We start from the raw sequence: 13829 nt of genomic DNA on the forward strand, positions 1-13829 counted from the left end.
TGGTGTCTGTTCCCTAGCCGTCAGTGCATCCTTCATTACACACCCAGGCAGCAGGACAGGTTAGCTAGACAGAATATACAGGATCCCATTGGACCTAACCAACCGCTAGCAATCCCAACCCAACGGTAGAAGCCAGGGAATCAACTAGTGCTATTTACAATAATATAATATCTATATCTCCTAGTACAGCAGAACTCTATAGGGGATCAAGATGTTCCTAATCAAGACCATGATGCCTAACCCACTGGCTGGTTTGAATCCTATGGGTGGAGGAGAGGAGGAAGCGGAGGCGGCCCCTGCAGACCCGGCCAAGGCAGCAGGGATGACACGCGAGGAGTATGAGGAGTACCAAAAACAGTTGGTGGAGGAGAAGTAAGTAACCTGCCCTGACTGCCGAGTTACCTCCATTTTGTTTTGGTGTTGTTGGATCATGAATGGCTATGAGACAACATGGCTGGCTAACCCTACAGTGTCGGCTCCACGACCCCTATTCTATCTGACCTTGACAAGCACCATGTAGCAATACTGCAGGAAATCACCTTGCAAATGATTCGTTAATTTGAAATGCTGTTGAATTCACAATTTTTAAATTTAGCAACATTTAATCCTGACGTTACAGATTACAATTAGTTTCTTTTTGCACTATTTATTTTCTTGATGGTTTTGTCACTCAAGGTCAGAGCAGACACCTTAACTCAAACTGCAGTTTTTACAACCACGACCACCATTACACAATTAATCTCTGATCGTTGACCCTCTGCTGTGATATCAACAATGTTTTTTTGAAGCCAGACTGGCTTACTGACATTGAATTTGAATAACACTCAAAAGGATCAGTCTGTAAATTAGTCTCTAAAATAGTCTCTAAAATAGTCTGTAAAATGGTTTGCAAATTAGTCTCTAAAATAGTCTTACATTTTGAAAAGTGAATTCAGTTCAGTCTAATTTAGAGCCTGAACTAATTAAGACTCCAGGAGGATTTTAAAATGGCTGCTGAATTTCACCCACGACGATTTAATTTAACTGCGACGTTGTAGGAGGAGCTTTGATGGTGAAGTGAAAAATCACAGATCAAAAGTAGTCTTACTGCTATGTCTATCTCGAATCATTTCAACACTGTCCAGTTTTTATTCATCCATATCTACAACTTCAGACAGTTACTAGTTGACAAACAGGAGGAAGAGCTCATAACTGTGGGTTCACTGCCATGGCAGCCATTTTGTTTTATTATGTAAAATGATGTGGCTGCTGCCGAGTAGGGCATGTTCAGTGACTGTCCAAAACATTAACTCGCAATCTCTGGATTCTATTAAATTAGATTCAAATTGTATGTTACATCACAGCATAGTTGAAAGATACTGTATGGAGTGTAGAAATACAAAGAGTGTAGTCAGCAGAGACAGGTGGGATGGGCTGAGGGAAACTGAGGGTTGGGATTTGGAACTGGCGACAACAGAGGGAGAGGTGTTTTTGGGTGAGGGAGGGGGGGTCTTGGATGGTTGATGGCCTGGCTGTTAGGATCTTGGGCTGGTGGCTGCTAGGTCGCTGGTTCGGGTCCCCGTTTTGACTTAGTGGGAGATCTTTTGACGTGCCCTTGAGCTGGGCACTTGACCCTGGTTGCTCCTGTGGGTCTCTCTGGATGGGAGTCTTTTAGATGACCGAATGTCAATGTTGAGCTGCTTCGCTGCGGGTAGATTGTATGTTTAAACATTCAATAAAATTGCGATTTTTAAAATTTATTTAAGTAATCAACAAATGAGACCATAAAGGTTACATTATTTGTGTGTAATAATTTTCTATATTGCAACAAAATATAGCATAGCCTTAGCCTAACACTGACATGTTACAAGCATTTCGCTACACTCGCAATAACATCTGCTAACCATGTGTATGTGACCAATAATAATATTTGATTTAATTTGACATGTTGATGTTTTACAGAAATATAATCTTCTGATGGACGCTTCAGCCAAACCAGATTATGTAACGAGATTATGTAACCAGATTAGCCCTTCCTCCCATGATTTTGTGAACAATTCTGTTGTCGTCTGGTGGAAAATGGCTGCAAACAGATCCGATGCTAAATGTTAAAGCACTTTTACTTAAAGCCTCCAGTTATAATGCATTATAAGAGTGTGTATGACCACCTTATAACCATCTTGTATTCCTCATTTTGTGTTGGGTGTCTTCGGGCTATGACTCTCAGAGCAGAGCAAGAGTTTGTGTTATACAGTGAGTGTACAAAACATTAGGAACACCTTGCTACTATTGAGTTGACCCCCTTTTGCCCTCAGAACAGCCTCAATTCATTGGGAAACTACAAGGTGTCCAACGCGTTCCACAGGGATGCTGACCCATGTTGACACCAATACTTCCTAAAGTTGTGTGAAGTTGGCTGGATGTCGTTTGGGTGGTGGGTCATTCTTGATACACATAGGAAAGTGTTGAGCGTGAAAAACCCAGCAGCGTTGCAGTTCTTGGAACACTCAAACTGGTGCGCCTGGCACCTACTACCATACCCCGTTCAAAGGCACTTAAATATTTTGTGCCCATTCACCCGCTGAATGGCACACACACACACAATTCATGTCTCAATTGTCTCAAGGCTTAAAAATCCTTCTTTAACCTGTCTCTTCATCTACACTGATTTGAAGTGGATTTAACAAGTGACATCAATAAGGATTCATAGCTTTCACCTGGATTCACTTGTTCAGTCTAAGTCATGGTAATGTTTTGTACAATCAGTGTACTGTTTCTGTGTTGGGTAATTTGTCCTAATCCTCAATCTGGCCCAAGCACTCAATCTGGCCAACTAATAATCCTCACGTTTAATTGGCTAGGGGAAACAGTTCCCTCTCCACAGCGACCAATGAGGTTGGTACATATACATGCTGCCCTATATACATATACTTGAAATCACTGACCACTTTAATAATGGAACACTAGTCACTTTAATTATGTTTCCATATTTTGCATTACTCATCTCATATGAACAACACCATTCAAAGGTTTGGGGTCACTTAGAAATTTCCTTGTATTTTAAAGAAAAGCTATTTTTTTTGTCCATTAAAATAACATCAAAGTGATCAGAAATACAGTGTAGATTTTTTAAATGGAATATCTACATAGGCATACAGAGTCCCATTATCAGCAACCATCACTCCTGTGTTCCAATGGCACGTTGTGTTAGATAATCCAAGTTTATCATTTTAAAAGGCTGATTGATCATTAGAAAACCCTTTTGCAAATATGTTAGCACAGCTGAAAACTGTGTTGTTTTTCAGGGTGAGAGAAGGTCACCATGTCTGCTCGAGTATTCAAAACAGCATTCTTCTGGTTATCGGCCCAACGCTCTTACCCTAGGCTAGTGCATTATATAGAGAATAGGGCTCTAACCACTAGGCTAGTGCATTAGAGAATAGGGCTCTAACCGCTAGGCTAGTGCATTAGAGAATAGAGCTCTAAACGCTAGGCTAGTGCATTATATAGAGAATAGGGCTCTAACCGCTAGGCTAGTGCATTATATAGAGAATAGGGCTCTAACCGCTAGGCTACTGCATTATATAGAGAATAGGGTTATAACCGCTAGGCTAGTGCATTATATAGAGAATATGGCTATAACCACTAGGCTAGTGCATTATATAGATAATAGGGCTCTAACCGCTAGGCTAGTGCATTAGAGAATAGGGCTCTAACCGCTAGGCTAGTGCATTAGAGAATAGGGCTCTAACCGCTAGGCTAGTGCATTATATAGAGAATAGGGCTCTAACCGCTAGGCTAGTGCATTATATAGAGAATAGGGTTATAACCGCTAGGCTAGTGCATTATATAGAGAATAGGGCTATAACCACGAGGCTACTGCATTAGAGAATAGGGCTCTAACCACTAGGCTAGTAGTGCATTAGAGAATAGGGCTCTAACCCCTAGGCTAGTGCATTAGAGAATAGGGCTCTAACTGCTAGGCTAGTGCATTATATAGAGAATAGGGCTCTAACCACTAGGCTAGTGTATTAGAGAATAGGGCTCTAACCGCTAGGCAAGTGCATTAGAGAATAGGGCTCTAACCACTAGGCTAGTGCATTATATAGAGAATAGGGCTCTAACCACTAGGCTAGTGCATTATATAGAGAATAGGGCTCTAACCACTAGGCTAGTAGTGCATTAGAGAATAGGGCTCTAACCGCTAGGCTAGTGCATTATATAGAGAATAGGGCTCTAACCACCTGGCTAGTGCATTATATAGAGAATAGGGTTCTAACCACTAGGCTGGTGCATTATATGGAGAATAGGGCTCTAACCGCTAGGTTAGTGCATAATATAGAGAATAGGGTTATAACCACTAGGCTAGTGCATTATATAGAGAATAGGGCTCTAACCGCTAGGCTTGTGCATTATATAGAGAATAGGGCTCTAACCGCTAGGCTAGTGCATGATATAGAAAATAGGGCTATAACTGCTAGGGTAGTGCATTATATAGAGAATAGGGAGCCACTTGGATCGCAACCAAGGATTCTCATAATGATTATCCTAAAGTCAATACACTAATGAGTTGACCATGCGTTGTATAATCTGACTGCCCAATGCCTATTGACATGCTACGGGTTGTGATGACATGCTATGGGTTGTATTGACATGCTAGGGGTTGTGTTGACATGCTACGGGTTGTGTAACATGCTACGGGTTGTGATAACATGCTACGGGTTGTGTTGACATGCTACGTGTTGTGATGACATGCTACGGGTTGTGATGACATGCTACGGGTTGTGTTGACATGCTACAGGTTGTGATGTCGTACTACGTGTTGTGTTGACATGCTACATGTTGTGATGACATGCTTCGGGTTGTGTTGACATGCTACAGGTTGTGATGACATGCTACGGGTTGTGATGACATGCTACGGGTTGTGAGATGACATGCTACGGGTTGTGATGACATGCTACGGGTTGTGATGACATGCTACGGGTTGTGATGACATGCTACGGGTTGTGATGACATGCTACGGGTTGTGTTGACATGCTACGGGTTGTGTGACATGCTGCGGGTTGTATCACATGCTACGGGTTGTGATGACATGCTACGGGTTGTGATGACATGCTACGGGTTGTGGTGACATGCTACGGGTTGTGGTGACATGCTACGGGTTGTGATGACATGCTACGGGTTGTGGTGACATGCTACGGGTTGTGATGACATGCTACGGGTTGTGGTGACATGCTACGGGTTGTGATGACATGCTACGGGTTGTGATGACATGCTACGGGTTGTGTGAAGCCATAATAAGGACACAGGAGGAAAGCAGTTTAAACGTTTGTTTAATCAATTACTACATTGGAGCCATAGACTTTACAGCCTTTGAGTTTTCTAAATAGGAGGAAAGCAAGCAGCACATTAGATGATAAAGTCATAAATAGTAACTATTTATTATAGCAGCCAGCCCAGACATCCTCCATGTTTTCTTTTCAAATTCCAGAAGAAACATATGACTGAACAGTGAGAATATGTAGTGTGAACCTGCTTACCTCTTTACCCCATCGGATGGTTTACCCCTGTGACATGTAGCATGTTGTTAAGGTCAACCTCCGTAAGCGCTGCATCCTCTTAGCTTCACAGTATCATGTGTTGCATTAGTATGGTATATCGACTGTCCCTTTGGTTGAAACAAGATCATAGTCAGACCGTTATTGTTGTATGAATACAAATGAAACAAGTATACAGTATGCATGCATATAAAGTCATCCATTATGTGGTCACATTATATATATAAATGAATTCATCAATCAATTACTCAACCATTTCTTTTCTCTGTTGTTCAGGATGGAGAGAGATGCTGACTTCTTACACAAGAAAGCTGAGAGGGCAACTCTGCGGGTGTGCCTACGAGACAAGTACAGACTCCCAAAGGTGACAACCCATTTCTCCTGAATTACAATCTTTTCAGCCCCTTGTGAGAATCCATTCCCCCTGAACTACAATCTTTTCAGCCCCCTGTCACTAGTCACTCTCTAGAGTATATTATTTCAACTTTACTTTGCTTCCTGAATTCTGCACTGTTTTATGTTATACTGTATGTTTACATACTGTAGAGCAAATGTTAAAATAGCAAACACGTTCATTGCTCAGATGCAGAGACCTTTGGATGGAACAATGAGGTTATGTAATTTTACATTTAAAATGTATTTAACTAGGCAAGTCAGTTAAGAACAAATTCTTATTTACAATGACGGCCAACCCCGGAAGACACTAGGCCAATTGTGTGCCGCCCTATGGGACTCCCAAACACGGCCGGTTGTGATACAGCCTGGATTCGAAACATGGTGTCTGTATTGACGCCTCTAGCGTTGAAGATGCAGTACCTTAGACCGCTGCGCCACTCTGGAGCCCAAATGTAGACTACAATTGTACTTCCTAAATTGACTGAATTGAAATGGACTTTGACCTCAACCCTGGTGAACACCTCAATGGTTGAGCCTGACCTGCAGTGGTTGATGTTTACAGGCGAGACGCTGTTTTTAACCCTTGGCCTAGTACATGGGCAGTTTGCCTTAGGCCGTACAGCGGGAGGTGGAGGTGGCTACCTGCCAGCAGATTACGGGGAAGGCAAGATGTTCCATAAAAGGCCTGGAGATTTGACATGGTGTCCTATATTGTGCCGTGGGCTTAAAACAAGACCAGAAGCCATCTGCTCTGCTAGGTGTTAATGTGGCTGTGGGGAGTGAAGACAGTGTTGGTTGAGCGACGTTGACAGCCACAACAACTACATCTAGGTTAGATTCTGTAGAATAATCTACTGAATCTGTTTGGATCTATTGAAAGCTGCTTGATAAGGAAGATATTTTTAACCAGTTGTTATGACGAGCGAAAATAAGGTACAGTTGGATTTCTGATTTTATATACGTCATTACTGAAAGAAAAGGCGATAGTTCAATGTTCTAACAATTTGATTTGTATAGCTACATTACCACTACCATGTATAAAACTGTGCTTACAGCAGCAAAAAGCAGAATATATATTACTATTATTTAAGTATTGAAAATAAATCATGTGGTGAACGTAAATGTCTTCTGTGTTTGCTTTTTGCAGAATGCCTCTCACAAGTCATTTAGTTCAATATTCAATCTTCTTGTTAGTTATTTTCATTTCTATATGTGGAACGACACTTCAAAACAATAGACAACATTCATATATCATGAATAGGTATAGATTCAGTTGTTTTGTTTGCGTTTTAGTTTAAATAGACATGTTCATGACAAAGGCTATACAACCTATACAACGACTATTGAGTCCAGCAAGTATTGTTTCACCATAACAGACAACCCAACATAAAGATTCTTTTAAATTTGATTAAAGGCATTGTACAAGACGGTCATCACAACTGATGAACACAATGAATGGTGGAATAATGTGATTGTATATAGTAACTGCAAAATCTGGCATGTTTAACTAATGGAATTAGTCTCTTGTGTAAGACTGTGGCGGACATCTTTAGAATCCTCACACCTGGCCGTCGTCATGGTTTACAACGGAAAGGCTAACGCAGGTTTCAGATCAGCCTTCCTGGAGTTTAGAACGTAGGTTCCAGTAGGTTCTAGAATGGAGGTTTCAGCAGGTTCTAGAATGTAGGTTTGAGGTTGCTGCAGTTTCTTCAGTCAATCTGTTCTTTCTTCTTTATTGCATTAAGTGTGCTCAAACTAAGGATCCCTAAGTGACCATTTGTTTTTACCAGTGAGGTATTAAAACGAGGCTCATCCCGTGCCTTGCGTGTGGTTGTGTGTAGTTATTGCAGGATACCAGGTTGTGTCAGAGGAACACCCTAAAAATGATCAAAGACTCCCACCGCTGTCTGTACTCTCTGCTGCCACACAGCAAGCGGTACCGGAGCGCCATACCTGGGACCTAAAAGCTCCTGAACAGCTTCTACCCCAAAGTTAAAAGACTGCTGAACAGTTAATCAAATGGCTACCCGGACATTCTGTTCCCCCCCCCCCCATACTTATATCTACATATTACCTCAATCAATCACCTAACCAAACCTACATGTACAAATGACCTCAATCAATCACCCCAACACCCTCATACCTCACCCCCTACTTATATCTACATATTATCTCAATCAATCACCTAACCAAACCTACATGTACATATTACCTCAATCAATCACCTAACCAAACCTACATGTACATATTACCTCAATCAATCACCCCAACACCCTCATACCTCACCCCCTACTTATATCTACATATTACCTCAATCAATCACCTAACCAAACCTACATGTACATATTACCTCAATCAATCACCTAACCAAACCTACATGTACATATTACCTCAATCAATCACCTAACCAAACCTACATGTACATATTACCTCAATCAATCTCCCCAACACCCTCATACCTCACCCCCTACTTATATCTACATATTACCTCAATCAATCACCTAACCAAACCTACATGTACATATTACCTCAATCAATCACCTAACCAAACCTACATGTACATATTACCTCAATCAATCACCTAACCAAACCTACATGTACATATTACCTCAATCAATCAATCACCTAACCAAACCTACATGTACATATTACCTCAATCAATCAATCACCTAACCAAACCTACATGTACATATTACCTCAATCACCCCAACACCCTCATACCTCAGTACACTGACTCGGTACCGGTACTTTATAGCCTTTATATACCCTCGTCATTGTTATGTTATCGTGTTAATATCTATATATCTATATATATATTTTACATCTATTTGGAAATGTTCCTACTTTTTAACTGCATTGTTGTGAAAGGGGTCGTAAGTAAACATTTCACAGTGAAGTCTACACTTGTTGTATTCGTCTCATTTATTTGATGTCTCTCCATGTTTTACTAGCTAATCTAAAATCTGTCTCTACAGGGCGAGACAGGATGGTAGAGGTTGTCTGTCTGTCTCTACAGGGCGAGACAGGATGATAGAGGTTGTCTGTCTGTCTCTACAGGGTGAGACAGGATGATAGAGGTTGTCTGTCTGTCTCTACAGGGTGAGACAGGATGGTAGAGGTTGTCTGTCTGTCTCTACAGGGTGAGACAGGATGATAGAGGTTGTATGTCTGTCTCTACAGGGTGAGACAGGATGATAGAGGTTGTCTGTCTGTCTCTACAGGGTGAGACAGGATGATAGAGGTTGTCTGTCTGTCTCTACAGGGCGAGACAGGATGGTAGAGGTTGTCTGTCTGTCTCTACAGGGTGAGACACGATGATAGAGGTTGTCTGTCTGTCTCTACAGGGTGAGACAGGATGATAGAGGTTGTCTGTCTGTCTCGGTAGCTAATCCAATGTACTGCAAAGCACTTTGTGACAACTGCTGACATAAAAACATCAGTCAAGAATGAATTTTATTTATTTTGTATTGATTTCATTGATAGATTGATTTATTGATTGATTGTCTGTGTTGGTCTAGCTGTAGTATGGTATCTTTCTATCACACTAGCTAATCTGATGTCTGGTCTACAGAGACCAGAGTGTAACTGTAGAAGATATCTCTGTCTCACACGCGGACACAGTTGTTGATGTCTTATTTCTACAGATCCAGCATGAGGCAGGAGTATAGCTGCAGTAGGCTGTCTGTCTCATTAGCTAATCTGATGTCTGGTCTACAGAGACCAGAGTGTAACTGTAGAAGATATCTCTGTCTCATTAGCTAATCTGACGCCTGTGTTGGCCTCTACATGAACACACGTGTACAATGGCAAGAAAAAGTATTTGAACCCTTTTGAATTACCTGGATTTCTGCATAAATTGGTCATCAAATTTGATCTTATCATCTAAGTCACAACAATAGACTAACACAGTCTGCTTAAAATAATAACACACAAATTATTGTATTTTTCTTGTCTATATTGAATATATCATTTAAACATTCACAGTGTAGATTGGAAAAAGTATTTGAACCCCTAGGCTGACTTCTCCAAAAGCTAATTGGAGGCAGGAGTCAGCTAACCTGGAGTCCAATCAATGAGACGAGATTGGGGATATTGGTTAGAGCTGCCCTGCTCTATAAAAAAACACTCACAAATTTGAGTTTGCTATTCACAAGAAGCATTGCCTGATGTGAAATATGCCTCGAACAAAAGAGATCTCAGAAGACCCAAGATTAAGAATTGTTGACTTGCATGAAGCTGGAAAGGGTTACAAAAGTATCTCTAAAAGCCTTGATGTTCATCAGTCCACGGTAAGACAAATTGTCTATAAATGGAGAAAGTTCAGCAGTGTTGCTTCTCTCCCTAGGAGTGGCCGTCCTGCAAAGATGACTGCAAGATCACAGAGCAGAATGCTCAATGAGGTTAAGAACAATCCTAGAGTGTCAGCTAAAGATTTACAGAAATCTCTGGAACATGCTAACATCTCTGTTGACGAGTCTACGATACGTAAAACATTAAACAAGAACGGTGTTCATGGGAGGACACCGCGGAAGAAGAAACTGCTGTCCAAACAAAAACATATCTGCACGTCTGAAGATTGCAAATGAGCACCTGGATGTTCCACAGCGCTACTGGCAAAATATTATGTGGACAGATTATTTGGAAGGAACACAACACTATGTGTGGAGAAAAAAAGGCACAGCACACCAACATCAAAACCTCATCCCAACAGTAAAGTATAGTGGAGGGAGCATCATGGTTTGGGGCTGTTTTGCTGCCTCAGGGCCTGGACATCTTGCTATCATCGGTGGAAAAATGAATTCCCATGTTTATCAAGACATTTTGCAGGAGAATGTAAGGCTACCTGTCCGCCAATTGAAGCTCAACAGAAGTTGGATGATGCAACAGGACAACAACCCAAAACACAAAAGTAAATCAACAACAGAATGGCTTCAAGAGAAGAAAATACACCTTCTAGAGAGTCCAGACCTCAACCCGATTGAGATGCTGTAGCATGATCTCGAGAGCGGTTCACACCAGACATCACAAGAACATTGCTAAACTGAAACGGTTTTGTAAAGAGGAATGGTCCAAAATTCATCCTGGTCGTTGTGCCGGTCTGATTCACAACTACAGAAAACGTTTGGTTGAGGTTATTGCTTCCAAAGGAGGATTGACCAGTTATTAAATCCAGGGGTTCACATACTTTTCCCACCCTGCACTATGAATGTTTACACTGTGTGTTCAATAAAGACATGAAAACATATAATTGTTTGTGTGTTATTAGTTTAAGCAGACTGTGTTTGTCTATTGTTGTGACTTAGATGAAGATCAGATACAATTTTTTGACAAATTTATGCAGGAGTCCAGGTAATTCCAAAGGGTTCACGTGCTTTTTTCTTGCCCCTGTAGGAGGTTGTTTATATCTGTATCGGTCTCTCCCTTTAAAGGCTGAGTAGTAGGTTCAGGCTGTCTGTCTGTCTCACTTGCTAATCTAATGTCTGCATTGGTCTTTTAGTGGGAGAAGAGCAGCGAGCAGTGATTAACGATGCTAGCTAATATAACATCTCGATTGTTTCTCTAACAGAGCGAGCAGGACGAGAACATGATCTCTGTCTGTCTTACTAGCTGATGTCCTTACCTAATAATAATATTACAAGCTATAAAATAAATATAATGTCTGTATCGGTCTCTACTCTCTCCAGAGCGAGCAGGACGATAACATGCTGGCCATGGCTGGAGACGATGTGGACGTACCCGAGGAGCTCCTCAAGATGGTGGACGAGGATGCCACGGAGGAGGAGGACAAGGACTCCATCTTGGGTGGCATTCAGAACCTCCAGAACATGGACATGGACCAGCTCAAGGAGAAGGCCTCGGCCACCGTGACGGAGATGAAAGCCAAGGCAGAGGAGAAATGCTCTGTCATGTAAATAAAAATAAAATGGAAGATTTCACTTCATGAACAGCCGGTCCCAATTCTAGCCCGATTCGATCCCTTGGCCCTAACCCTTCAATGTTTGCAGATCTGAAGGTGGAAAAATATGGTGAAAGCTGTACCACCACACTGCCTATACTTATTAAGACCATTAGACATGCTAACATAGAGGTGTAAGGGAACAAGGGGGAGGGAAAGGGAGTGATTTAGGACCGACTGTAAACAAACCGATCCTATAAGCGGCTCCACTCTCCACCGAGCAGACCTGGGTTTAAAATAAGTATCTGAGCTATTTTAAAGCTCCTATACTCAACAGGTGGACCACATCTATTTATTGTTAAAAAAATGGAACTCGTTCGGGCTTCGACCCCTGGTATCATTTAAACACACATAAGACGTGTAGAATTGCAGGAAATTAGCTTTGAAACAGCAACAACATTCTCTGTCCCATGTGAAATGTGTAGAACTGCAGGGAATTAGCTTTGAAACAGCAACAAAATTCTCTGTCCCATGTGAAATGTGTAGAACTGCAGGGAATTAGCTTCGAAACAGCAACAAAATTCTCTGTCCCATGTGAAATGTGTAGAACTGCAGGAAATTAGCTTTAAAACTGCAACATTTTTTCTCCGCCAACAAGAGGGGTGTGAACAGTTTGGGGTCCAATGGGTTGTGAGGTAGGGTTTGTTACTATGCCGATAAATGACATTATCCATCTGGACCTTAGCCACATGGAAATTTTGTTTGACCAGACCTTCTCAACTAGTACTTTAGTACCTCTGTTTTAAAGTCTCCTTTGAGTGTTTTGATTGAGCCTGTCTGGGGAGATCCAGATGGACGGGCCGAGTTGGTTTGCACTTTTGGTACCATTCCATTGGCTCCATAATTGCACCAGGTAAGCTCAATCAAGCTCAGCTGAAAGAAAACAGATACTATTTGAACCCAGGTCTAAGAGAGTCCTCTATCTCCCCCTATCAATGATCAAAGCTGTGAAATCTGCTTTAGAGACATCCAATGGTAGCAGGTCTTTCGCTGAAATGGAAGTTAATTTCCCAAACAACTTCTTGTGTGAATCGGTTTATGTTTTGAAGTCTCCCTGTAATTTGCTGTTTGTTAAACTTGTTAAAGTACGTATTTTTTGTATGTGTGTGAATGAATGCTGTTTTAGATTGTTTCTCCCCAATTTGTGTTATTCTCCATGTTTCATCTGTTAATTAGGAAATTATGGCACTCATGATGACCACTTCTTTTACACTTTTTGCAACTGACAATATTTTGGACAGTTGCAAAATGCATTCTGTTGCATATCCTCCTCCACACACACAATAGTAAATCTCTGACAATCACCTCTATCAGTGTTTATCCAAAACAACAAGCATAAAACACGCCTGTAAGAGATAAATACTTGTAGTTTTGCACAATCCATCATTTAAATCAAATATATAGTATTTATTCCATAATTAAACAAACTGTACATTAACATTGACTGACACACTGGAGTACTAATGTTAAGGATATTGGATTACTCTAAAATATATGTATATTAAATGTAAAGTTATGTTGTGCTGTTAGAATTATACATGTTCATGCAGAAGCCAATGACAAATAAAACGACTGACTTGTATAAAATGGCTGACTATTTGACATTATTTCTCTTATAGCTGTTCACAGATCCAAAGCCTTCTATTTACAAATACACATATTCCTAAAGGGTGATATAACAGACAGAAATCGAAAGAAACTCTAGATTAGATTTTAAATATGTGAATTAGACGAGCACACTATGAGGCTGAATAAAGGAATGGGTCTTCAATTAATTTGAGATTATTTAGCAACTGTTGTTAGGGTAGGTTAGTTCGGGTGAAGAATCCCTCCATGTTGTGAGTTTCACGTGAGATCAATGTTCAGAATGCCTTGGATTCAGAATGCCTCGGATTCAGAATGCCTCGGATTCAGAATGACTCGGATTCAGAATGCCTCGG

At 41.1% G+C, this 13829-nt stretch overlaps 1 protein-coding gene across 1 annotated transcript; it reads left to right on the top strand.

Moving 5' to 3' along the window:
• The first annotated feature begins 211 nt into the window (after window positions 1-211).
• On the top strand, window positions 212-11845 carry cplx4a (complexin 4a). Its single transcript, XM_064977108.1, has 3 exons — window positions 212-372; window positions 5814-5901; window positions 11618-11845. Exons 1-3 carry the CDS (start codon window positions 212-214, stop codon window positions 11843-11845), a joined length of 477 nt encoding a protein of 158 aa, XP_064833180.1.
• The last annotated feature ends 1984 nt before the right edge of the window (window positions 11846-13829 follow it).

Source organism: Oncorhynchus masou, chromosome 11 (assembly GCF_036934945.1).
Source record: "Oncorhynchus masou masou isolate Uvic2021 chromosome 11, UVic_Omas_1.1, whole genome shotgun sequence".
Classification (NCBI taxonomy): Eukaryota; Metazoa; Chordata; class Actinopteri; order Salmoniformes; family Salmonidae; genus Oncorhynchus; species Oncorhynchus masou.